Genomic DNA, 27,633 nt, shown 5'->3' with positions numbered 1-27,633 from the left:
AGACCGAGTCACGCAGGCAAAAGCAAAGGGCTTTATTACAGGCTTAGGCTCGCCGGGGCCTAAACTCAGGCTCACAGACTTTACTGGCGTGGTGGATCCATGCTGAGAGCCCTGAACAAAGGGGGGGAGGGGCAGGGCTTTTAATGAGTTTGGGAAGGGGGAGTTACAGGAAATTGTGACATAGGTACAGTGATCCAATTATTATTATTGACAGATTTATTCAATTACAACATTTAGAGTATTAACCAATTACAGAGTGGACCTAGGACCCACACGTAGGGTGTAACTAGCCTTAAGCAATAAGTGATTACCTATAGCTTCTATTTCTAGGCCTGCCCTTAGGAATGTTAAGCATATTACAAGGGTGGTCCCTTCTTGCCTTAAGCAATGTGTGCCCTTCTATTGTCTCATGGAGTCAGTTTCAGGCCTGCGTCCTTACATTACATTTCATCTGTTATAACTAATGTTATGTTTGCCTTTTGTTTCTTACTCCCACTTTCATCCTCCTCACAATGTACTCTAGTGATCTTCTCCTAACATTTCCTTCACAATTCCTCACACAACTGTGACCATCTAAGACAAAAGCATCGCGTTCGAAATAGGACTTAAAAGACAAGTTGCTTCATCTTCCAAATCAAGGGCACTGTCAACTCATCACTGAATTAACGTTTTGCTTTCATTATATTCCCACCACTTAAAAGAGTGTCTGATGGGGCACCTGCATGGCTCAGTCAGTTAAGTGTCTGGCTTCAGCTCAGGTCATGATTTCACAATTTGTGAGTTCAAGCCGCGAATGGGGCTCTGTGCTGGCAGCTTACAGCTTGGAGCCTGCTTCGTATCCTGCCCCTCTCTCTCTCTGCCCCTCCCCCACTCACACTGTCTCAAAAATAAATTTAAAAATAAAACAATAAAACAGCGTGTAATACATGATGGGCACTCCAGTACCTCTTTGTTTCAGCAGAGACTCCTATCTCTTTACAAAACTGAAACTGGTCACAGGGCAGTGACCCCTGACATCTCCTTACAGAGCTCACAGTGGAAACCAGCAGGTTTGAGACGGGCAAGGGAGCGTCAGTGAGGCCTACAGCGGGGGGAGGGGGGGAGGGCGTAGGAGTAAAGAACCTAAGCTCATTTATTTTTCCTTTTGAGGGTCTGCACCATAATTAGCCCAATTCAACCAAATTCTCTGTATGAACGAAAGGCTGCCTTAGTAGCTCAAAACCAGAGATCCCCGTGGTAAATGGCATGAATTTGAGATCTGCACACCCAGGTGTAGTCCCAATGACCGCCAATAGGTAACCGAAAGACGAACAGAAAGAGCCGACCAACAAATCTGTTCTGAACCACAGATTTTCAGTGAACAAAAGCCCAGAAGAAGATGGCGCCGTCTCTCCAAAAACGAGGGCGCAGAAAACCACCACACTAGTGAACGCTGCACGCGCTGGGGATCGCCCCGGGCTACAATCTGGGTCAAACTCACGTGCGCTGAAGCATCCAATGAGTGCTGTAATCCCCGGGTTTCCACCACCCCCTCGCACATGCGCCTTTGGCGCGCAGCCGGATGGTGGCTGCGCAGGCGCAGCAGGCCCCTCCTCTCACGCAACTGACGCAAGGATACTGTAATCGGTTCGCAATTTATCCGTGTGACCTTGAGTATTTCCTGCTTCCGAGGACCGGGGCTGCCCAAAGTGTTGCCGTTAAACCTCTGTTAGTCCTCTCGCCACTCACTGAGCCCAGACCTCCTGCAGCAGAAACGAAAGGCCACGCTTTTTCTAAGCATCATGCTTCGCTGCGTATTAGCCATATGCCCTAACTCCGGGAACGGCGGTCACGTAGTCTCTGGTCAGGCAGCGCGGTCGGCGCTTCAACGGAAGAGTGGTCCTTCAGGCTTCAGCAACTAACCCCCGCCCCCCAGCCCACGTGGTTGGAGGTTTCCAGAAGCGCTACCTCTACCGCGCAGCGCAGCTTTGGCCGTCCGAGCGCGTTTGCTGCTTCGCACTTCTACCATCTAGCCACGATGATAAGTGCCAGCCGGGCCGTAGCAGCTCGTCTAGTCGGCATCGCCCCATCGCGGGGCGCCACCGCCCGCCACAAGGTGAGGAACTGCTGGGCCTTCTGCGGGGGGCTCACGGCCTTGACCTGCTACGACAGGCCTAGCCCTCCGGGGACAGTTCTCCAGCAGAGATCAGGGGAGAAGATAAATGGTCTTCAGGACTCACTGTTATGGGCTTGTGTTCTAACTCCGGGTTTTGCTTCCATGTTTCGGGCTCTGCTGAGTCACACCCCTTGCGAGAGTATAGATTTATTTTAGGAAGTAGCGGGTAGTGGTCCTGACAGCCTATTAACTGGCTGATTGGACGGGATTGACCTTGGGGGCGAGGGACGCAAATGTAGTTGAGAGGGAACCGCTGTTTTAGCCATTATTTACATGTACACGTCGAAGAACGAGTGTTTTTTTTTCCTAAAATAACAGTGTGTGCAAGGAGCCCGTTATCCTGAATAGGAGGATGAAAAGCATCTCAGTAAATCAGAAGTCAAGCACAGATTTTCTTGCTTAGGAATACTTATATGTAGTTCTCCAAGAGTCCTTGGTGTAAGGTTGTACTCTTTGTTATTTTAGGGGGGAAAAAAGATCAGGAAATAACCATGGAATTGTTGCTCGTTATCCAAACGTATTTTTGGAGAGCGGGAACCGTGTTTCTCTGCACTCAGTGTGGGGTTATAAAGAAGGCTTGGAAGTAATCTGGGATTAGATTAGATCCTGGTTGCGGGCAACTTCTGAAATTTTTTCTCTAAACCGAGTCTTGAAGATTGCCAATCCTATTCCCCTTAAGGCATTTGTTTGTCAAACTCTAGAAATGTTTCTGAGTGATTCAAATCTGCAGCTGCAATATATACCTAGGTTGGGCTTAGGATACCTGTACACTGCTGCTGACAATGAAATTAAGAAATACCTGAGTAGTTTTGTAGCAGTGATTCTCAAACAGGAACAGTTGGCCTCCTGAGGGTATATTTGGTAATATCTGGAAATAATTTATTAAAACTGGGGGCCTCCTGGCTTCTAGCAGGAGAGGCACAGGATGCTGCTAAAAGTCCTACAGTACAGAGAACTGTGCCCCACAACAAAGATCCTGTTCGAAAATCACTAGGGTCAAGGTTGAGAAACGCTGTTATAATGTAATTCAAGACTATTTTATGTTGTTTGGGAAATTCATATTTGATTCAATTTGTTTGGTGTTTACCACAGTATCTCAAATTTTGTTCAGAAGAATAATGGCAACAAGCTCTGCTTTTCATGTTTTTTTGTTTGTTTGTTTGGTTTTTTTTTAGGATGTCTGGAATGGCCTTAGTCATGAGGCTTTTAGAATTGTTTCAAGGCGGGACTATGCGTAAGTGTAACTTCGTTTCTTTTAAGAAATAATAAATGTTAAACCCTACAATGGTGGTTTCTAGATTTGTGATTAACTCCTACACTGAGAAAAAAGTGATGCTATCTACTTTAATTTATAGATTATGTAATGGCCACTAGTCCCATAATGTCAAGTACTCAGTATTCCTGCTGCCATTCTGGAGACCACTGTTACGTGTAAAAAAATAACCATAGCATTATTTCAAATGTGTTGCAGATCAGAAGCAATCAAGGGAGCAGTTGTTGGTATTGATTTGGGCACAACCAACTCCTGTGTGGCAGTTATGGAAGGTAAACAAGCAAAGGTGAGCACTTTTGGAAGTTCTGGGTCTTATATTAGTTAGTAGCTTTTCTGTTTCTGTGCACTTTGGCTTAGGTAAGGTATATTTCAAAAGCTCCGTTTAAGTTCTTAAGATTGTCTTGAGGTGAAACTTTGTGCTTAACTGTAGTGTGCTGTAAAGTGAATGGATTGGATTTACCAGGATTTAAGTGTGTCCCACCATTAAGTTACTGTTAGCACCAATTGGGATGACTCATCCCATTGATTATTTCTAGAATCAGAGCCCTACATTTCTGTAAGTCAGGTGAATCATGGTTGGAGGTGCAGGAAGAGCCTAGAAGCAAGTGAAGCTCCACGTAACACATAGGCTGCGTCTTAGAAGCTCTCCGTACGGTAGAGATTGTTGCTCTGAAGGGCCTCTTTAGTTTGTTAAAATGTTTATTCCCACTGGATTCTTCTCAAGATTTCGAGCTGGGGTTCCTGAATAGTTTCTTAGCAGTTTCTTTTACTTATGCATGAAACTTGTAACCAGCCCCCCAAAAATTTAAAGTAGATTTGATTCCCCATATGGAAGGACAGGTGATCTTGTTCCAGTATCTTAGTATGAAAGATCTGGTTTATATTTATTTTTCTGTTTTTAGTTACAATTTATTTCAAAGTGAAAGAATAAAAATACTTTAAATGTCTGTCTGTCTTCAGTAGTAGGTACCAGCATTCACAGAGCAGAAAAGCATGCTTATTAATTAGTGCTGTACTGGAGCATTTGTTTTGTGATTGGCAGCTGTTTTGTGTCTTAAAATGATTGATAAAAGAGACAGTAGTGGTGTCTAGAACCTCATTCTCTGTCTTTGGGAGTTTTAGGTGCTAGAGAATGCTGAAGGTGCCAGAACCACCCCTTCGGTTGTGGCCTTCACAGCAGATGGCGAGCGACTTGTTGGCATGCCAGCCAAGCGACAGGCAGTCACCAACCCAAACAACACATTCTATGCCACCAAGCGTCTCATTGGCCGGCGATATGATGACCCTGAAGTACAGAAAGATATGTGAGTAATAGGAAAAGCATAGTTAAGTTCCAGAGGCCACACAGAGGAATGGTTTCAGCAAGATCCTTAGAGCATCCTTACCTTAGTAATTTTACATGTCCTTAAAGGCATGTTCTGCCCTACCGAAAGGATACTTCTTTCAAAAAACGTTAGCTTCTGCCTTCACATACTAGGTCATTGCTATGTATTAACGTAACATGAAGATTTGTCTAGTCATTTTTGGACCACATAAATTGATGTTAAATTCATAAGGCAGATAATGGTATGGGCCTCATCATGTGCCGATCAACTATGTTCTCAGTTTTTCCATTGTAAGGCCAGTATTTCATTCCTTTTCATGGCCATCAACTTGTATGGACATACAGTTGACCTTGAACAGTTGTGGCACCAGCCTTTAGTGCAGTTGAAAATCTATGTATAACTTCTGACTCCCCAGAAATTTAACTACTAAAAGCCTACTGTCAGACCAGAGTGTTATTGATGACATAAGGAGTTAATTAAATTAACACTCATTTTGTGTGTTGTGTATATTTTATACCGTATTTCAATAAAGTACACTAGAGAAAATCATAAGGAAGAGGAAACATGCTTTTACAATACTGTATAGATTCAAAAATATCCACATGCAAGTGGACTGGTGCAGTTAGAACCTTTGTTAAGGGTCAGTTGTATACAGCATTTTGTTTATTCATTTGTCAGTTAGTGGGCATTTGGGGGCTATTAAGAATGCTACCGCAGGGGTGCCCAGCTGACTCAGAAGAACATGCAACTCTTGATCTTGGGATTGTGGATTCAAGCTCCACTTTGGGTATGGAAATTACTGAAATGAATAAATAAAGAATATTGCCATAAATTCATGTATAGGTTTCTGTAAGGATCTGTTTTCATTTCTTTTTGTCTTGGAAGATTTCTGGTAAATGGACTTGCTGGGTCATTGGTAACTCAAATACTAATTTCCAAAGGGGCACAGAACTTTTTGTTTGGTGGAAGGAATCTTCAGGTGTAACCAGGATGTTTTTAGATGTTAATGATTGCTTTTCTAAATATTTTTGTTAAATGGATTTCTGAAGTCCTCATTTGTTGGCCATGGATCTCTTGGAATGACAGATGGACATTGATGGTATTTGGTAGATTTGTCACAGTAGGTTACACTGGCACGTTTTTATCAAATAAAATTTTTGTGTCTTTCAGTAAAAATGTGCCCTTTAAGATTGTCCGGGCCTCCAATGGAGATGCCTGGGTCGAAGCTCATGGAAAACTCTATTCTCCAAGTCAAATTGGAGCTTTTGTGTTGATGAAAATGAAAGAGACTGCAGGTAAGAAGGTTTGGTTCCTATCTGTCAAGTTTGAAGAACTGGATGGTTCCTAACATATACTCCAGTGTCCCTTGGGTGAGTCTGGGGTGAATGTTACACAGGAAACCTAGGATTGGCAAAACTTTGTCAATCTTCACATGTTCCCTACATATCAAGTTTTTTCCCTACATACGAGTTTTCCTAACAGAGGCTTGTTTATCTTTCCGATATGGAGGAGTGGGGTTCTATATTGAAAGTTGAAAGACTACATACTAACTTTTTGGCTGTGTTAGGTAAAACTTAACTTGGTATTTGGAGAAACTAGTGGTTATTTTAAGTGTAAGAATAGGTCATTATAGCTAGTGAACTTTTACTATAATGTTAAAGGTGAGATCTTGGGTTTTCAACTACTGTTTTAATTGGGAGTGTTTTCCTACAACTCTGTGTTAGGTCACATTTGAAAAAATCTGATGAGTGCTGTCTGTGGCTCCAAGAGAATGACCCAGGTTGTTAGGCTACATTAGTAACTCTTTTACCTATTTCATTGGATAGAATGTCATGAACGTATTTAATTCTTGGATTCTTTTCTAGAAAATTACTTGGGACATACAGCAAAAAATGCTGTGATCACAGTTCCGGCTTATTTCAATGACTCTCAGAGACAGGTGAGTTCATTTGGTATTCTGAAAACATCAAGATTGTATTAATGGTATTTAGGACACAGGGTGGAAAGAAAAGGATTTTTTTCTTTTTCTTTATAGGCCACTAAAGATGCTGGCCAAATATCTGGACTAAATGTGCTTCGGGTAATTAATGAACCTACAGCTGCTGCTCTGGCCTATGGTCTAGACAAATCAGAAGATAAAATGTAAGTTTACACAGTAAACTCCACCTAGATTTGTGGGGCTCTGTTCATGGAACCATTAAAATATTGGGCTTTGTTCATTTCCCCCCCTTTGTATGCATATTGGCAAGCATTCAAGAATTTTTTTTTAATGTTTATTTTTGAGAGAGAGAAACAGCATGAACAGGGGAGAGGCAGAGAGGGAGGGAGACACAAAATCAGAAGCAGGCTCCAGGCTCTGAGCTGTCAGCACAGAGCCCAAACGCGGGCCTCGAACTTATGAGCGGTGAGATCATGACCTGAGCTGAAGTCGGACACTCTACCGACTGAGCCACCCAGGTGCCCTGGCAAGTATTTATTCAAAAGCATGGTTTTGGAGATGTCTGGCTGGATCAATTGGGGGAGCATGCAACTTTTGATCTTGGGGTTATGAATTTAAGTCCCATACTGGACATGGGGCCTTCTTTAAAGAAAAAGTGATTGAGTTCTGTCAGCCTTTTTTTTTTTTTTTTAATGTTTGTTTATTTCAGTGCAAGTGGGGAAGGAACAGAGAGAGGGAGAAACTGAATCAGAAGCAGGCTCTGAGTTGTCAGCACAGAGCCCAACATGGGGCTTGAACTCAGACCCTGAGATATGACCTGAGCCAAAGTTAGAAACTTCACCAACTGAGCCATTCAGGCACCTCATTTTTGCTTTTTTATTTTTTTTATTTATTTTTGATGCAGAGAGAGACAGAGCATGAGAGGGGGAGGGTCAGAGAGAGAAGGAGACACAGAACCGGAAGCAGCTCCAGGCTCTGAGCTAGCTGTCAGCACAGAGCCCAACGCGGGGCTCGAACCCACGAACATGAGATCTGACCTGAGCCGAAGTCGGAGGCTTAACCGACTGAGCCACCCAGGCGCCCCCATTTTTGCTTTTAAAAATGTATTTCAAGGGCACCTGAGTGGCTCAGTCGGTTAAGCGGCCAACTTCAGCTCAGGTCACGATCTCGCAGTTTGGGAGTTTGAGCCCCGCATCAGGCTCTGTGCTGACAGCTCAGAACCTGGACCCTGCTTCCGATTCTGTGTCTCCCTCTCTCTCTCTCTGCCCCTGCTTGTTCTCTGTGTCTCTCTCTCAAAAATAATAAACATTTAAAAAGAAAAAATAAATAAATAAAAATGTATTTCAGCTATATATTTTACAAATAGCTATTAGAGCCCCACGTTCATGTACATGTCATTTAGGCCGTTATCCAATTTTATGATTAACATGCCACAGGGGAAATGACCAGGTTTATGTTTTTTTGGTTGTTAATATTTATACCTTAGTAATAAGTGTTACTCCTTAAGGCTGCCTTTTTTCTTTCTAGAATTGCTGTATATGATTTAGGTGGTGGAACTTTTGATATTTCTATCCTGGAAATTCAGAAAGGAGTATTTGAGGTGAAGTCTACCAATGGAGACACGTTCTTAGGTGGGGAGGACTTTGACCAGGCCTTGCTACGACACATTGTGAAGGAGTTCAAGAGAGAGGTTGGTTACCAGTATAGTTCATATGTAGACATTAGGATGTTGAGAATTTCTTTATTCGGATGATTGCTTATGTTTTTTTGCCCTTAATAGAACATGCAATAGAGCACTGAAAGAAGTGCATTTCAGTTTCACGGGTGGTCTGAACTATTCTGGTTGTTGTACCTTCAGATTGGGAATCCACAACAGAATAAAGAGGATGTAGTCCTCTGTGGGATATTGGAAAAGGAATTCTGAGTCAGAACCCAGTGGCTGGAAAGCATTAAGATTGGATCAGCCCTCTGACTTCAGACACAGATAGTCTTTGAAGAATAAGATTTCTTTTTCCTACAGATTATTAAGGGCAGTGAGTGATTCATGTATGTTTATAAATATACGGCTTTAAGTTACACCTTATCATTGTAATTTAAATAGTATTCATCACCTCATTAACAGTATTATGTGATTTCATTTTGTAGACGGGGGTTGATTTGACCAAAGACAACATGGCACTTCAGAGGGTTCGGGAAGCTGCTGAGAAGGCTAAGTGTGAACTCTCCTCATCTGTGCAGGTGGGAAGAGGATGAGTCCCAACAGTCTTGATGTTTTCAGCCTTAGTTTATTTAAATAGCATATTCTAATTGGTGTAATTTCTATCTATTATAGTTCTCTGGTTGGCAGTAAAAGCCTATCCGTGAACAAAGGAGCAGTGTAATTTTGTTTTGTTTTGTTTTGTTTTTGGTTTGTTTGTTTTTAAAGTTTATTCTTAGTACACAAGCGCAGGAGCGGGAGAGAGAGAATCCCATGCAGGCTCCACGCTCAGCGCAGAGCTTGACATGGGATGTCCTCAAAATCATGAGATGCAGGGCTCAAACCCACGAGCCATGAGATGAGACCTATGCGGAAGTCGGATGCTCAACCCTCTGAGCCACCCAGGTGCCCCTAAAGATGCTGATTAAAAATTTTTTTTTCAACATTGATTCATTTTTGAGAGACAGAGACAAACATAAGCAGGAGAAGAGCAGAGAGAGAGGGAGAGATAGAATCTGAAGCAGGCTCTAGGCTCTTAGGTCTCAGCACAAAGCCCTTCACAGGGCTCGAACTCCTGAACCATGAGATCATGATGTGAGCCGAAGTCAGTTACTTAACCAACCTAACCACCCAGGTGCCCCAAGATACTGATTTTAAAATACAGAATTAGTAGCATGCAAAATTAAAATCCCTAGCCTAGAAATGGGATTCTCTCAGAACTGCTAATGTCTTCACTTAAGACACATCTTTCTGTGAGTCTCTAATTGTCTGATTTAATTGTTTGGATCAGCAGTCCAGAAAATGAGCTATGAAACCTGGCTGAAGGCTGAGGTATATACACTTGGGCACATTTCCCTCTGTTAGCATTAGAGTGTCAGATCTTGCTCCAGTTCTGAGAAGGGAAGCTTTACTTTGCCTTAAGCAAAAGAATTGTATAAAGCATGTTAGTTTGCAGTCAGAGATGCAACATGATGGAAGACAAATTTGTTTCTGAGTCCTCAAGTGGCAGCAGGAAAGTGGAGGCTGTGACTCCTTGAGTTGTTGATTTGATCACCACTCACACTGGGTAATCCAGTGTGGAAAAACTCAGGAATTTCATTCTTTTTGAACCTGGATTTTTTTGTTAATGTTAAATTTTTTTTTCCAGTTTATTTTGAGAGAGTGAGAGCAGGGGCGGGGCGGAGAAAGAGGAAGAGAGAGAGAGAAAATCCCAAGTAGGCTCCTATCAGAGTAGAGCTGAAAAAGGCTCAAATTCAGGAACCGTGAGATCATGACCTGAGCTGAAGTTGGTACCCCACCCTGGTAATAGGTTGAATCTTAGAGTCATTGTTTTTGGTGGCTGTTCATTTAAAGTGGGTCTACTCTCCAACTTCCACATAGGTCTTATTTTAATTGTAGTAATAAAGAAACATCACCACTGTTTTTCTCCCTACTTCTTTTGCAGACTGACATCAATTTGCCGTATCTTACAATGGATGCTTCTGGACCCAAGCATTTGAATATGAAGCTGACGAGGGCTCAGTTTGAAGGGATTGTTACTGATCTAATCAGGAGGACTATCGCCCCGTGCCAAAAAGCAATGCAGGATGCAGAAGTCAGCAAGAGTGACATAGGAGAAGTGATTCTTGTTGGTGGCATGACTAGGATGCCCAAGGTACGGGCCCATGGAGTCTGTGGCATGGGTAGCAAAGAGGGCAAGCACGTAGTGTTGTCTTTGGACAAGTGATTTGTGTAGGAACATGAGTACATGGCCCTTCGCCACAGTGACCTGAAGGGGTCTTCAAAGGAAATTTGTGCCCTCACTTAGAGGTCTTTTGTGGCCTCTTTTTTAAAGGGTTTCAGAAAAGGGATCAGGAAGCGCAAAATGTTTTTGGGTGGTAGCAGGGAGGTCCCAAACTTCATTCTTGGAATATTTTTTTTATAAACAAAGCATTTCTCAAGAGTTTGAGATCAGAGATAGCTTAAAACCATGGTACTATCTAGTCTCTAGAAGCCGTTTTGGATATGTGTCTTTGCGACATAGTGTTTGGGGTTTTTAACTGCATCGCTTCAACAAAGATTTGTGCAATGATGCATTTTATTAGTCAACACATCATTCTGATAAGATAGGTGTGTGGAAAACTAATGACTGAGCACAGAACTTGTTGAAGGTGCAGTCTTGCTTTATAGCTTGAATGGAATAGTAATACTTCCTTTGGAGTTCATGGGCCTAGGAAAACATGCACAGAATAAACAATGGAGGAAAAAATAGAGGCTTTGGAACAGGAAAATATCTTTATGTTAACAAATTATCCCAGATGCTATTTAAGTAGCACTTTACCTAACATCAGTAAAATAAGCTGGAGAGAAGAACATGCCTCACATTAGCACCAATGTTGAATTACTGAATTACTACTGCTGCTTTTAAGGTAGTTTTTAGTTGATTTTTAGAAGAGGAATTGGGGGCACCTGGGTGGCTCAGTCGGTTAGGCCTCCGACTTCGGCTCAGGTCAGATCTCACGTTTGTGGGTTCGAGCCCCGCGTCAGGCTCTGTGCTAACAGCTAGCTCAGAACCTGGAGCCTGTTTCCAGTTCTGTGTCTCCTCTTTCTGCGCCTCCCCCTCTCATGCTCTGTCTCTCTCTGTATCAAAAATAAATAAAAAAAAAATTAAAAAAAAAAAGAAGAAGAGGAATTGAACTATATTTAAGTCTTGCACCCTGTGTCCCTAATTTAATATGTTGTATAGGAAACCCAATAACAAAACTTATGCAGTTCTCTCTCAGATTTAAAAGGACTATGAATGAGGCTCAGTCATTTATGTCTCTGACTCTTTATTTCAGCTTGGGTTATGATCCTAGGGCATTAGACTCCACACTGAGCATTCAGCCTGCTTGAGATTCTCTCTGATCCCCAACGCCGCTCGAGCTGTCTATAAAAATAAACTAAAATTTTTTAAAAGGGCTATGAATGATACTCAAGTAAAGGATATGAATGTTACCCTATTTGACACACTTAGGCCCTTAAGAAGAACTCAAGTATGAAATAGCCGTGAGTGAACATTCTTGGATCTGAAGCCGCTTATCCTTGGATTTGTGGTTTGGGGACCTGGGCTCTTTTCCCTTTGGGTAGTTCCCCTTGGTAGTGGGTAACAGGTTCTTTTTTCTTGATGGCTTAGGTTCAGCAGACTGTACAAGATCTCTTTGGCCGAGCTCCAAGCAAAGCGGTCAATCCTGATGAGGCTGTGGCCATTGGAGCTGCCATTCAGGGAGGTGTGTTAGCTGGTGATGTCACAGATGTGCTGCTCCTGGATGTCACTCCTCTGTCTCTGGGTATTGAGACTCTGGGAGGTGTTTTTACCAAACTTATTAACAGAAACACCACTATTCCAACCAAGAAAAGCCAGGTAAGAGTCACCTACTCCTCTCTTGTACCAAAGAATACAGGTTATGTGAAGGACGTGATTATACCCACTTCTGTGAGTTTTTTCTTTTTTTTAAGAAAACTTTGCTTTTTGTTTTTGAGTCCTTACTAGATGAATATGGGTGCTAAAAATCTTGCTTTTTGTTCTCTTTTGTTGTTGTTCGTAAAAACGGTTCTTTAAGCTAGCAGTAATGCTTTTAAGGAAAGGTATCAGTGGTCTCCTTCACAGGATTAAAAAACTTTCCAAAAGGAGCTTCATCATTTGGGACTGAATTCCTTATTCTCTTCTGTTCTCAAAGGCAATAAAAAAAGATTGGCTTGGCCAAGATTAGGGAGGGTTCTTGTCTTGTGGGTGAATGATGGAGATCCTGAGATACCAAGCCAGGGATATTTGGACAATGGCTTGCTTTTAGATTCAGAATTATTTCCTGACTTTCCCAGTTTTGTTGTTTTGCTGAAAAGCTGTTATAGCAAATGACAATTGCTGTTTGTTCAGCGATGTATTGTCAGTACATCATTCTGAAGAAAACAGTGGTGACTTCCTGGGACTGAGTATAAAATACGTATCATGTCTTCTGACCGGTTTCCTCAAATGAGCATGTTTCACTACCTCATTTTTTTTAGCTCCTTTAAGGCCACCTTTGCAAAAGCTGCGTCTTAGCAGAGCAGTGCAGAGCAGTGCGATTGCTTAGCTGAAAAAATAGCTATTGTATACCCTTTGGCTGTACTAATCCTATTTCCCTGCAAAAACAAAAGCCTTTGTTCTGAACCTGGGATTCTTAAGAGTTGTGAATTTCTTTCTTTGGATTGCACATTTATAAGGGGTGTAGCCTAATCAGACTGCTAACCCAGAGAGGTTTTTTTTTCTCTCTCCTAGGTGTTTTCTACAGCTGCTGATGGTCAGACTCAAGTGGAGATTAAAGTGTGTCAGGGTGAGAGAGAGATGGCTGGAGACAACAAACTTCTTGGACAATTTACTTTGGTAGGTATCAGGTATCCTGACTGCTGTGCTTTTTTTTTTTTTAATTTAATAAAGTTAGACTAAATTATAATTTTTAATAACAGTGCCAGCCTAAAACACAGGGACCTCATCCGTGTTACCTTAGTTCAGTGTACAGATGAAATTTGCAATTGGATACACATGGCTTCTGTTTTTCCTGAAGGTCTCACTTGTTCTTGATGCCTTAGGAATATAAGAGCCAGGGAAATACAGTGTTAGAAAAATTTCTAATTATTAAGACATTTGATATTTGTTCCTACTCAGCATTGTTTATTGGTTCTTGGCAAAGTGAAAGATCTTGGAGAGTTTTCCTCTCATTCAGTGTGTCCCTTAGGTCGACTCATTCCTTATGGTTACTTGTAGCCAACTTCACTGGCATAAGCCCAGTTTGTTTCAGGTAGCAATGAAACTACTATCCTTACTTATAAATTTGTGTTTTTGTGCATTTAAGTATTGTTTGTTGCCCCCAGGAACAAGTTCCTTTACCCAGATGACAGTAATATAGGTTTGGAAATAAAGCAGCAGACTTCTTAGGAGATGAGCTTAAAGCTACATATTTTTATCTATTTTAGATTGGAATTCCCCCAGCCCCTCGTGGAGTCCCTCAGATTGAAGTTACATTTGACATTGATGCCAATGGGATTGTACATGTTTCGGCCAAAGATAAGGGCACAGGACGTGAGCAGCAGAGTAAGTGTTCTTATTTATCAGACTCTTAAGAGGCAGGGGACCTTCAGCTTCCTCTGTTTGAAAACTAAACCTTATAGGTTATGCCTGTGTTTTCCAGCCTCGGGAGGACACTGAATCCTCTTTGCCCCTTTTCTCCTTGGTCATCAGATTCACATTAACAGATGTGTTTATTAACACAGTTGGGCAAGCACTGGGCTTCTGGATTGCTGAAGTTTTGGTAGGCAGGCAGAACAAATGGTCTTTGTGGATTTCAGATTCTTCGTTTCCTTCTGTTTATTATAGGACAACAATATATGTACATAATACTTCATCATTATACATCAAGATTGGCTACTCTGAACAGGAATATATTTTTTTTAAGTTTTGGTGGGGTTTAAGTTTATTTTAAGAGCACAGAGCCCAACCTCGTGCTCGAAGTCATGAATTGTTATATCATGACCTGAGTGGAAATAAAAAAACTGGATGCTTAACCAACTTGACCAACTGAACCACCAGGTGCCCCAGGAGTATTCTTATTCCTAATATAATAGATGAAGAGGCAGATAACAAGATGCCTTTTTTCACTCTAGTTGTGATCCAGTCTTCTGGTGGATTAAGCAAAGATGATATTGAAAATATGGTTAAAAATGCAGAGAAGTATGCTGAGGAAGACCGACGAAAGAAAGTAAGTATATTTTGCCTCTGCAACTGGGAGGTGAAAGTGGGAGTTTGGACATGTATTATTGATTTTCTAGTTTTTCTTTGAATCTATCCTTCCACCCTTTTTTTCCTAACTTTTGTGTGGAATGCTTTTCCTTATTCTCATTTCTACATAAAATTCTCCTGTTACACGATCCAGCTAAAATTGCTTAAAGACATCCTAGACTGCTTCAGACCACAGTAATTTGTTTTTATCCTGTAGTTACGAATCACTTAACAGGTTATCTAACTTAGTGGGGACATTCAGTCAACTAGTTGGTTTGGGAAGTCTTCGTACTAAATTTCTAATTTCTCTTAGGAACGAGTTGAAGCAGTTAATATGGCTGAAGGAATCATTCATGACACAGAAACAAAAATGGAAGAATTCAAGGACCAGTTGCCTGCTGATGAAGTGAGTCCTCTCATAAAATAGTTCAAGAAGTTAGTGTCCCCAGTGTCAATGAAGTTTGTTTTTCTGTGTGGATCTTGATAGGAATCTAGTATTTTTTTTTGTTTCTCGGGCTTTTTATTTCCACTTTTCACATAGACTTTCAGTTAACGGCCATTTTATTTATTTTTAATGTTTTTTATTTATTTTTGAGAGACAGAGAGAGAGCGTGCAAGCAGGGGAGGGTCAGAGAGAGAGGGAGATACAGAATCTGAAGCAGGCTCCAGGCTCAAAGCCAGCTGTCAGCACAGAGCCCGACACGGAGCTCGAACCCACCAACCATGAGATCATGACCTGAGCCGAAGTCGGACGCTCAACTGACTGAGCCACCCAGGCGCCCCAGTAGGGGCCATTTTATAAATAAGGAGATTGAGATCTACTTTTTAAACTGTTCTGTCAGTGATAGAAAATTTGTTTAATGTTTCTGAATGTTACTCTACATAAAATGGGATAAGAAACCCAGAGAAAGAATTTGGTTTTGTTTTTAAGTGCAACAAGCTAAAAGAAGAGATTTCCAAAATGAGGGAACTTCTGGCTCGAAAAGATAGTGAAACAGGAGAAAACATAAGGCAGGCAGCATCTTCCCTTCAGCAAGCATCACTGAAGCTCTTCGAAATGGCATACAAAAAGGTACACAGACATTTTGCTCAATGAATTTGCACCTAGCTTGATCTTAATAGAACTGCTGTTAATTACTTACTGTCACTAGTGGGGCGCTCTATGTAGCCATATATAGAACTGGGAGTATTGGAGTTGGAAATACTCTTCCACCTTTCTTGACTCTGCCTTGGGGGAGGGGTGGTTGATGGCAGTCAAAGGGAGGGACTCAGAAACCACCACTGGTGTACAGGAGGGAGGGTGAGTAGAATAGGCAGGATGTGCCCCCTTCTTTCTTTAGTTTATCAAAGAGCAAATTGTCCACTTGAAATGAGTTCTCAAATATTTTCTTAACAGATGGCATCTGAGCGAGAAGGCTCTGGAAGTTCTGGCACTGGGGAACAAAAGGAAGATCAGAAGGAGGAGAAACAGTAATACCAATAAACTTTGGAGTCAGAATATGATGCTTGGGAGTGAAGAAACTTCCTGAGCAGAAATGGGCAAATTTCAGTCTTTTACTGTGTTTTTGCAGTATTCTATATATAATTTCCTTAATATGTAAATTCAGCAACCATTAGCTAATGACCATTTAATGAGAATTCCAACCATACAAAGTTCACAGTACTTTGTCCCTAGTTATTTTTCAGCTGCATGTAAAGGGAGGGGAAGATGGTCTACTGATCGTTATAAAAACAATGTTGTTTTGTGCTTTGGTAGCCATAGTTTCAAGAGGCAAAACCATCTCAATAAAGAAGGTACTTAGCCGTAAGTCTGGAATGTCCCCTCAGACCAAAGGGGGATGAGATTCTTCCAATCGACTGAAACTGCTAAACCAGCCAGTGTGTATATGGGAGTCTTCAACTGAGGCCTTGCAAGGCAAGCCAGCGGTGCCATGTTGGGAAGGAAGGCAGAAGCTAGATCAATGGGGAAATAGCTGTTAGGTACAGCTTTTAAAAAGGTAGTAATAGGGCTCCATAACTTAACTAAGGCATAATTTTCTAGCTACCTTTTGGCCTGTGTCTGGCACCTGTATCCTTGATTGCTTTTTTTGATCCAATCTGGATTTTTTAAAAAATAAATGAAAAGCATCTTGATAACTCTTGTTTGTGAGGAGTGAGGCTGAGATGTAACTTGCGGAATAGGACATGAATAGTACTTCCTAATTCCCTGACCTAAACCACTCAACGATCTCTTTTTCTCTAGCATGGAAACTAGGGTTACTATTTTCAGGTTGCAAGAGGCATGTCCAGTAGTGAGCCCTAGGATCTCAGTGGTTTGGTAATATCAGGAACTGATTTGTGTTAAGATTTATCTCCCAACCAATAGTCTTCCAACAGACTCCCCTCTCCTTTTATGGATCACTGCCCCTTACTGTGCCCAAAGGAATAATGTCAATCAGAAACATGAGCTTAGATCTCATCAAATGTAATACCTCTTATTTTGTGATTATCTAGAAATGAAATTCATGTATACTTAAGTCCATATGATGTTCTAATGTAAAAGAGATTGTTTACACAATCAATACATTCCTGGAAAATTAAGTGTTCCTGACACCCATGTAAACACTTCTGGGGATTCATGTGAAAAATAAATTCTAGGCTCAAGTTTTCAGCTACATGAATGAATACTTGGAAACCTTGTGGGGTTACATTCATTATGAAGGATTGGTTTATGACCTATTGAAAGATACTTAGCACCTCTGTCAGCCCTTGCCCACTGAATACTTCTGGAGTCTCCTAATCATTATGATACTAAGCTGCTCAGGAACTTCTAAAGCACCCCTTAACAACGAGTGGCTTTTTATTAAAGAGTTAATCATTGGCATCAGGTAAAGAAGCTGCTTGAAAAGATCCTGCTTTCAGTTACCCCTTGTGTATTGAACATGTGGAGCAGTATTTCAGTTCCTACCAGTAAAACTGATATGGTGTGAACCACCTCTAAAGACAAAATTTTTTTACTTTGCAAATAGTCTCCCTTTTGTGGGTACAACTGCTTGATAGGTTCCAGAAGAAACTTCTGTTTCCCTTCCTGAGGGGTCTAACCAGGTACCCTAAATGTGCTGCTTACAGTTGGATAAACTAAAAAAAGTCAACCAATTTTAAAGACGACCTAAGTACATCCAGAACCACCTTCTCTACTTCTACCACTTAGTGTAATTTACTAGTTGGATTTTTCCAAGTAGTATTCCCAATTTAAAATCACATCTTTGCCACTTTTGTGATTTTCCAGAGTAGTCAGCAATCAAAAATCATGTGGCATTCATTAGGTGTTACATTTCCTTTTAGCTAAGAATAGTTTCTTTGCTTTATCTTATTAGGAACACTGACTTTTTGAAGAGTTATTGGCCATTTCATTTACAGAATGGCCCTTTGGATTCACCTGATGATTTCTGGGAGTTCAGAGTCCTGTACATATTGCTGGTAGAAATACTACACATGTAGGGGCGCCTGGGTGGCTCAGTCGGTTAAGCCTCAGACTTCGGCTCAGGTCAGATCTCATGTTCGTGGGTTCAAGCCCCGCGTCGGGCTCTGCTGACAGCTAGCTCAAAGCCTGGAGCCTGCTTCCGGTTCTGTGTCTCCTTCTCTCTCTGCCCCTCCCCCTCTCATGCTCTGTCTCTCTCTGTATCAAAAATAAATAAAACATTAAAAAAAATTAAGAAATACTATACATGTATTAGGTCTATTAATGCATCAATTACCAGGGAGAATAAGAGCCTCTGCTCAACACTTCATTATGAAAATACTTTTAATAAGTAATCTGCGGATGTGGCTTAGTTTTAGGTATAACCTATTGTATAGCAAGAAAGAATAGTAAAGAAGAGCAAATTCTTAGAGATGGTACATGAGAAGGTTAGAAGTGAAGAGACAACCCAGACCTTGGATGTACACTGATTCAGGCAAAGGCATTTCACTGTTTCACATACAATGGTGATTCCATATAAGGGCTGTATTCCTGTCTTCTAGTATCAGGATGATGAAATGGGTGAAAACTTTAGACAGAAGGAACTATAGGGTGACCTACATTACTTAATCTTTGTAGAGCATGAAGGTAATTTAGCAATCCCAGAAAGAACCACTGAAAGCAATTCCAGTTGGGTAAAAACAGCAATTTGAAATGGTTAAACCTAATACAGAGCACCATCCTCAAACATTTCTGCTGCAGATCAGTAAACCAGTATCTTGACCCTGAAAATACTGCAATTGAACCAACCTTTACTAATTAGGGACTTCAACTCAGAGATCAGGAAACAGGCAAATAAGATGCTCTGCATAAGGGCACCTGGCTCGCTCAGGGTAACACATGGGACTCTCAATCTCAGGGTCTTGAGTTCAAGCCCCACACTGGTTGTGGAGCCTACTTAGAGTAAAAATTTGTTAAGGTTCCATCTAAATCACAGATTCTTAGGTTCTTAAAGCACCTGACCCAGGGGGTGGAGATTTGGAGCAATAGTGAGGGGAATGAGGAATCTATGAGTGACTTCAGGAGGTCCAAAAACAAAATCCAAGACTAAATATTTTTCTGAACAAATAATCCATTTACTGATTTCTTAAAGGAATCTGACCAAAAAAAGGATTGAGAATCAGCTTTCCTCAATGAGAATTGCCTCTACCTTCCTGGTCTAGTTTAGGTTCAAGTCCTACCCTCCTGATCCGTCTCCCTTGCCATTACCAGTTCATCAGTTATACGCCTTTGTATTCAAGCATCCTTGATTTACTGTCTCCACGAAGCCTTCCCCACTGATGTTTTCACTTATAATTTTACTCTAATATTTCAATGTTTCTAAATATATTACAATATATAATAATATCCTGTTCAAATAAAAAAGAGCAACTCCTGGGGTGCATGGGTGGCTCAGTCAGTTAAGCATCCAAATATGCCCCTCTACACATTCTTTCAAACATTTTTTAAAATGAGTATCTCCTTAATAGCAAACAGATAACCAAATTTCCCCATGTTTCACAACGTTTTTTGAGATTTTACATTTTAAAAAAGGGTGGCTTTTTTTTACATTAAAAAAACTGGGTGGCTAAGTGAATTGAGCATCCAACTTCAGATCAGATAATGGTCTTGCTGCTGTCAGCGTGGAGCCCACTTTGGATCCTCTGTCCACCTCTGCTTCTCCCTGACTCTCTCTCTAAAATTAAGAAAAACAAAGACATTAGAGAGTGAGTACTCGCACACACACAAGAAGGGGATGGACAGAGAGAAATTCCTAACAGGCTCTGCACTGTCAGTGTAGCAGAGCCTGACACGGGGCTGAACTCCAAAAAACAGACTGTGACAAGCTGAATCAAGAATCAGATGCTTAAATGACTGAGCCATCCAGATGCCCCCAAGTTGAGTTTCTTGACGTGAATAGTTGGTATATACATCCATCTGAGGGTACTTAATTCTACTTGAGTCTTCTGTGATGTTAGCAGCCAGTGATCATTGCCTACATCTCTGTGATTTCATTGCAAGTTAATACTTATCCCGTCTTTTCTTCACTTTTTAGTTGGAATACCTCTGTAGTGAGAAACTTCCCCTCCTAAGTACCATGTTACCCTGAGGTACAGTTCATACAGAAAAGGATTCTTTATGTACTGCTTTTATAATGAGTTGGTTTTGTAATATTAATCAAAGGTGAAAATAAGGTTTCTTAGGGGTCACTGTGAGATCCATAGATTTTTAATTTTTGTTTGTTTATTTTGAGAGGCAGAGACAGCATGAGTTGGGGAGGGGAAGACAGAGAGGGAGAGACAATCCCAAGCAGCCTCTGAACGCTCACCAGAGCCCAATGCGGGGCTTGAATTCATGAAATCGTGAGATCTTGACCTGAGTCAAAACCGAGAGTTGGATGCTCAACCAATTGAGCCATCCAGGCTCCCCATGTGAGTGCATACAATTTTTTTTAACTTCTTTGTTTCAATTCATTGTAGTTCTTAATGATGCTTGAATTGTCCTATTTTTGACCTGTGGAAACTCTTCCTATTGGCTCTTAAGTTCTTTTGACAAGATTCTCATAGTCAAGAACAGTCTCTTCAATAAATGATGTTGGGAAAACTGGACCATCTTACACCTTATACAAAAATCAAAACAAATGGATTAAAAACTTCTATGTAAGACTAGAAACCATAAAACCCCTAGAAAATTGTAAGCTCCCTGACACTGGTCTTGTTGATTTTTGGCTTTGACACCAAAAACAAAGTCAACAAAAGTAAAACAAACAAAACCACAAGTGGGGTTACATCAAACCAAAAAGTTTATTAACCAAAGGAAATTAACAAAATGAAATGGCAACCTATTGAAAAGGGGTTAATATTCAAAATATATTAAAAACTCATACAGCTGAATATTAAAAAAAAAAAAAAAGTCCAAACAATGGGCAGAAAATTTGAACATTTTTCCAGTAACAGATGGCCAAGAGGTACATGAAAAGGTGCTCAACATCACTAATTATCAAGAAAATGCAAGTCAAAAACAATGGGATATTATCTCATACCAGTTAGATGGCTATTATCAAAAGGACAAGAAGTGCAAGGATGTAGAGAAATGGGAGCCTTTGTGCACTGTTGGTAGTAATGTACATTGATGCAGCTACTATGGAAAACAGTATGGAGTTTCCTCAAATATTAAAAACAAAACCACCATACAATCTAGCAATTCCATTTCTGGGTATCTATCCAAAGAAAATGAAAATAATTCAAAATACATGCATCCCCACATTCACTGCAGCATTATTAACAATAGCTAAGATCTGGAAATAACCTAATTGTCAAATGATGGATGAATAAAGAAGATAAGTGATGCATGAGTATGCACACAAAGATGTGTGTGTGTCTGACACACACACAATATATATACACAATAAAATATAGCCATAGAAAAAGAATTATATCGTGCCATTTGTGATAACATGGACAGTTCCCAAGGGCATTATGCTAAGTCAAATAAGTGGGAGAAAGGCAAATACTGAATGATCTCACTTATATATGGAATCTTTAAAAAAAAAAAAAAATACCAAGCTCATACATATAGACAACAGATTGCTGGTTGCCAGAGGCAGAGGTGAGAAATGCCAGGGGATGAGAAGGGTGGGGGTGGCTGATGTAAGTGATGGAGGTCAAAAGTTAAAAACTTCAAATTTTAAAATAAGTCTTGGGGATGAAATGTACAGCATGGTAACTATAGTTACTACTATACTGCATATTTGTAAGTTGCTAAGAGTAATTGATAAAGTTCTCATCACAAGAAAAAAATGGTAACTACTCACTATGGTTTAACTGAACTTACTGTGGCGATCATTTCACAATATATCTAAAAAATGAGTCATTATGTTGTACATCTGAAAATGTTATGTGTTAATTATACCTCAATAAAGAAAAGTTGCTCTTACAATGTTACAGGTACTTATACACGAAAAAAAAAACCTGTAGTCTTTGTTAATTTCCTTTCTTACTCATATAAAAAGGTGTTCCATTCTGATCTTGTTCATTTCTGCCTGTCCTGTAAAGCTACTTCTCTTTTTATACTGATATTTTCCCTCTTAAAAGACTAAGGACTGCACTATATCTAAACTTATTCGGACATAGCCTGGTTTTTTAAAAAAGGTGGTATCCAGTAAGTATTTATGGAATTGAACTAAAAGATTGTCATGTCTCACTATTCTACAAGTGTCTATTGAGTCAAAAAAAAAAAAAAAAGCCACCCCTGGAAACATTAAGCACTTACCGTCCCCCTAAATGATCGAAGGGGATTGCTCAATCTCACCTTCCTAACTCTTCTTTCATGTTATGGGAAGACCTACTTCAGCTAATGAGTGTTCTTTGGAAAAGAGATTCTAAAAAATAATTCTAGAATGGAATGAGAAAGAGTTCTCTGTGCCATTTTTTTTAACGTTTATTTTTAAATTTTTTTAAATGTTTTATTTATTTTTAATACAGAGAGAGAGCATGAGAGGGGGAGGGGCAGAGAGAGAAGGAGACACAGAACTAGAAGCAGGCTCCAGGCTCTGAGCTAGCTGTCAGCACAGAGCCTGACGCGGGGCTCGAACCCACGAATGTGAGATCTGACCTGAGCCGAAGTCGGAGGCTCAACCGACTGAGCCACCCAAGCGCCCCTTAACGTTTATTTTTGAAAGAGAGTGAGAGAATGAGAGAAAGGAAGTGGGGGAGGGGCAGAGAGACGGAGACAGGATCCAAAGCATGCTCCATACAGACAGAGAGCCTGATGCAGGGTTCAAACTCATGAACCACAAGATCGTGACCTGAACCAAAGTCAGAGACTTGACAGAGCCACCCAGGCACCCTGTATGTGTATTTTTTTCTTAAGGCTGGAAATCATTATAAGGTAAAGAATATAATGGTCAATGTCTGCTTAATTTAACAAGACTACAAATTAATATACAGATGTTTGGTAATTTATAGAAGAAACTGCTGTCATTCCTTAGTTGTAGTCCCAAACTCCACTAGGAGGTTACATTACACACTGTGATCACAGGGGAGTAAATGATACTTTTTACACTTGACCATTTCAAGTCATGTTCACACAGTGTACTCCACAGTTAAGCAATTTCGTCTTTTATCACTTTACACAAATCTTAAGAGTTTCATATTACACCACTATGGTTCAGGTCTTCATTGGTTTTTACTTACTCCAAGATTTCATTTATTTAAGAATGGAATGTGTGGAACTGCATTCCTCAAATTTATTATCTTTAACTACATCCAGGAACTTTAGGACAGACTAGACATTGCTTTGCTGATCTTCAACTACTTCATGCAGTTGTAAGCACTTCAAAGATAGCCTACTCCAGAAATTACTTTTAACTACTTTTGTATTTTTTTAGGCATAGAAATAGGTTTTTTTTTTTCCTTTAAAAAAAAAAAAGAAGAAAGAAAATCTTGGGGCACCTGGGTGGCTCAGTTCGTTTTTGTGTTCACAGCTCTTGATCTCACAGTTCATGAGACTGATCCCCGCATGAGGCTCTGCGCTGACAGCATAGAGCCTGCTTGGGATTCTCTCTCTTGCTCTCAAAAATCAATTATTCAATGCACCTGAATAGTTTCCATTTAAAACAAGAACAACTCAGGGGCACCTGGGCGGCTTAATTGGTTAGGCGTCCAACTTCTGCTCAGGTCATGATCAAGGTTCATGAGTTCCAGCCCCGTGCTGGGCTCTGTGCTGACAGCTTGGAGCATGGAGCCTGCTTTGGAATTTGTGTCTCCCTGTCTCTCTGCCCCTCCCCTGCTCACACTCTCTCTATATATAATATTTAAAATAAACATTAAAGAAAAACATTTTTTAATAAATTTAAATAAAAACACATCACATAAAAAACTTGCCACAAAAGAATAACACACTTGTGATCTCATGGCCACAATGACTGGAAAGGCAGACATTATCCAATGACTGGCAGATGCTGACTTGACCACCCCAAGGCCCATTTTTAGGCCCTAAACCAACACAATTTCCCCTCAGCACTCAGACAACCTTCCCCATATAAATATCCAATATTTTAGACTCCTAACTGTGCAGTGTTCCAAATTTCTAACAATTATTAACAAAACAGCCACTGAAACAGGGGGAAAGATCCCACAGACCATTTTACTGATTCCCTCTTTCCACCAGGAGAAAAAAAAAAATTCCCTTAAGAATTGTAATTCGGCCGTGCTCTACCTTTGGGCTCTCAACTTCAACTTCATTTTCTGCTAGAAGTAGTGTAACATGTCAAAAGATGGACACCAAAAACAATGGAGGACAGAACCAATTAGGAAGAAACTAAAAAGAAAATGAACATTCACAGTTAACATGGGCACTGTAAATGGTACTAGGCACTTTGCACAAATCATTTAAACCAACAACAGTCCTACAAAATAGGCAGTATCTCCATTTTAGAAATAAAAAACATATTCTGCAAGATTTAAATAACTTGCCCAAGGTAAGGAGCAAAGTCAGGGTTCAACCCTAAAGCTACCTAGCCCCAGAGGGCTTTCGTTTAACAACCCTACTGACTTCCAGAAGAGTCTAAGGATACAGCTCTTAATAACTTTCCAGAGTCGTTCTGTCCCTGCTTTCTTCACCTTGGCTACTGTTAAAACTGGCCTCCATGGGACACACGGACCGATCAGTCAGTTAAGCTTCAGACTCTTGGTTTCTGCTCAGGGCAAGATCTCAGGAAAGATCAAGCCCCAAGTCAGGCTCCACACTGACAGCACTGAGCCTGCGTGGGATTCTCTTTCCCTCTCTCTGCCCCTCCCCTACTCACACACTCACTCTCTCTAAATAAAACAATAACTTAAAAAAAAAAACACTGGCCTCCATGTTAGCAACCAACTATCTTATTCCATACCTAACACCACTGTGTCTCAAGTTGCTACTGATGTTTTGAACATCAAAACAATCCATCTCTCTCCTTCCCTTCCCCACCTCCACCCATTAAGTAGGAATATCATCTATACCCCAATATTCAAATTTTTATCTAACATTAGACCTGGAGAAATAGTGTGAGGTCAAGTACAAATCTTTCATTCTTCAGAAAAGGACAACCTGGGCCTAAAAAGATTATATTTTGAAAAAAATCTGTATCTCTATGGCAGGAGGTTCTTCCTGGACACTGATGGTCCTGGTTGCATTTAAAAAGCACCCAGGGTGCCTGGGTGGCTCAGTGAGTTAAGCTTCCAACTTTGGCTCAGACCATGATCTCATGGTCCAAGGGTCATACTGGGCTCTCTGCTGTCAGCATGGAGCCTGATTTGAATCCTCTGTCCCCACCCCCCTCTGCCGTTCCCCTACTCCTCTCTCTCAAAATAAATAAATAAACCTAAAACAAAACAAAACAAAAAAAGCCTCCTCTTTGCTGAAGATAATTGCATTCTATTCTTTTCTCAAATCTGTTCCATTCTCAAATCTCTTCTGCTAGAGATCAAGACCAGGATTTGCTTGTAAGACACTTATTTTAATTCTAAATGCAGAGATGGTGAATTTACACCAACTAGGCAAGTAAGCTCTGGGAGCTACAGTTAAACTGCCTGGGACTAGAATATTCTAAGAAACAAGTTATGTATCTCAGTAATTACAAGTTTGAACAATTCAAAAGCTGACAAAACAGCAATTCTGAGATGTTACCATTTTACTTCAGGATGAATCACATAGAAAAGCAAGCCTGTGAGGCGGTCTAGAAAGCCTGTAAAGCCATGAAACATGGACCTGTACCAATACTGTAAACATAAAAATGAAGTCAGGTACATCAAGGCAATCAAGTGAGGAAAGCAGGTATTGGGGCAAGGGGAATGAAGTAGGGAAAAGCTTGGGACCTGGTACATACCTCATCAGTACCAATGTTTATGACTATTTAAGAAGGTCCATTACTAAACATAGTGAAAGGCACAAAGGCCAATGCTGCCAATTACAAAATGGTACCTAAAGAAGAGATTACACCCTGGGAACTCATTTGCTGGGGGAAAGACTCATTTGCCCTGTAGGAAATGTGTCCTCACCCTATAGAAAGAGCTAATGGAACTGCTGCATAACACACTGCCTGGACACAGAACATAGACTCTGGAAGCTGTAAACTAGCTGCGTCATTCTGATCAAGCCCCTTTGGTGTGGGCAAAGTTGAGATAACATGCAAAAAGGATTAGAAACCAACACAAATCAAACTGCCTGCATGACATCACCTCTTGCATGTCTCAAAAGCATCTCCAACTTAAATAGGCCCAAGAGGAAAATTTCAATCATCCCCCAAAAGCTGTTCATCTTTCCCATCTCAGTAAATGTAACCATTTCCATACTCTAGAAGCGTTCTTGCTTTCTCCACATCTAATTCATCATCCAGTCCTATCCACTCTGACTCCCATATATCATTCACTACTATCTGCATTGTGATCACCCTAGTGTAAGCTACAATTATCTTTCACATGAATGACTGGAGCAGCCAAAATGATCTCTAGGCTTCCACTTCAACTCTCCCCAATCCAAACAGAAACATCTTCTTAAAAGTGAAACTACACTTTCATGTCATTTTCCACCTCTAAACCCTGTAAGCTGTCCATTGTTCTCAATAGAAAAGCCAAACTCCGGGGTGCCTGGAGGGCTCAGTCGGTTAAGCCTCCGACTTCGGCTCAGGTCATGATCTCACAGTTCGTGGGTTAGAGCCCAGTATCAGGTTCTGTGCCGACAGCTCTGAGCCTGGAGCCTGCTTCTGATTCCGTGTCTCCCTCTCTCTCTGACCCTCTCCCGCTCACTCTCCTGTCTTTCTCTCAAAAATCAATAAACGTTAACAAAATTTTTTTTTAAAAAGCCAAACTCCCAAACCTGGTTTTCAAGGCTCTAAATGATCTGTCCTCTGCCTCCTCAAGCCATTTTCCCCATTCCTGATCTTGCTCCAGCACATTGGCTTTTTTGCAGTCACTCGAACATATTATGCTGCCTCCTGGCAAACTCCTACTCATTCTTTGGGGTTCATTCCTAAATTAGGCTCCCCCCCCACACACTTTTATTAACTCTCACGGCATCCCGAGGTAACTACGTATTAAGGCAATTATTATACAAAATACATACTCACAAATGGTTATAAACCCAACGAAATTATAAGCTTCACGAAGGAGGCACTATTCTACCTGGTTCACCTTAGCATCCTCAGGTAAACTGGATCTAGCACACAACTCGGGCCCAAGTATTTGGATAAATCCAACTGAGGCGAAGAGGGACACAGGCAACTAATAACCCAAATTCAAAGAAATGAAGTTCTAACTTACACAGTTACCCATTTTGCTTCAACACTCTCCCCAAAAAGCTCGGACCAAAATCAGATACTTCAAGGTTTCCAACCTTCCACAACCCCGGCTTTCCCCTCCCGCCCCCACAAAGTTCGAAGTCCAAAATGAATCCATCCTAGCACTGAAACGAGCTGGAACCTGCTTCCTGGCCTTGCGGGTGGCGGGCACACGGT

General features: G+C 40.9%; 1 protein-coding gene and 2 non-coding genes across 3 annotated transcripts; all 3 read left to right on the top strand.

Annotated features, from left to right (window-relative positions):
* The first annotated feature begins 1,911 nt into the window (after positions 1-1,911).
* On the top strand, positions 1,912-17,316 carry HSPA9 (heat shock protein family A (Hsp70) member 9). The gene is made up of 17 exons (XM_029941995.1): positions 1,912-2,095; positions 3,331-3,389; positions 3,627-3,714; positions 4,551-4,732; positions 5,924-6,048; positions 6,619-6,692; positions 6,789-6,895; positions 8,220-8,382; positions 8,838-8,930; positions 10,334-10,543; positions 12,044-12,271; positions 13,166-13,270; positions 13,861-13,978; positions 14,548-14,642; positions 14,976-15,068; positions 15,594-15,734; positions 16,059-17,316. The coding sequence occupies exons 1-17, from the start codon at positions 2,018-2,020 to the stop codon at positions 16,134-16,136; spliced, it is 2,037 nt and encodes a 678-aa protein (XP_029797855.1). The 5' UTR covers positions 1,912-2,017; the 3' UTR covers positions 16,137-17,316.
* Positions 10,952-11,026, top strand: LOC115295095. The gene has a single exon (XR_003910318.1). It is a non-coding gene; the product is annotated as a small nucleolar RNA SNORD63 (small nucleolar RNA).
* Positions 12,779-12,845, top strand: LOC115295096. The gene has a single exon (XR_003910319.1). It is a non-coding gene; the product is annotated as a small nucleolar RNA SNORD63 (small nucleolar RNA).
* Positions 17,317-27,633: the final 10,317 nt, after the last annotated feature.

Source organism: Suricata suricatta, chromosome 6 (assembly GCF_006229205.1).
Source record: "Suricata suricatta isolate VVHF042 chromosome 6, meerkat_22Aug2017_6uvM2_HiC, whole genome shotgun sequence".
NCBI lineage: Eukaryota > Metazoa > Chordata > Mammalia > Carnivora > Herpestidae > Suricata > Suricata suricatta.
The sequence above is the reverse complement of the archived record's forward strand: the minus strand, read 5'-3'. Positions and strand labels throughout refer to the sequence as shown.

Bases quoted from the DNA above. Each gene is read 5' to 3' on its own strand.
- HSPA9 (XM_029941995.1), top strand. From the start codon at position 2,018: ATGATAAGTGCCAGCCGGGCCGTAGCAGCTCGTCTAGTCGGCATCGCC. The intron at 4,733-5,923 runs GTGAGTAATAGG...TGTGTCTTTCAG, and splicing joins CCTGAAGTACAGAAAGATAT to TAAAAATGTGCCCTTTAAGA. The intron at 15,735-16,058 runs GTACACAGACAT...TTTTCTTAACAG, and splicing joins TCGAAATGGCATACAAAAAG to ATGGCATCTGAGCGAGAAGG.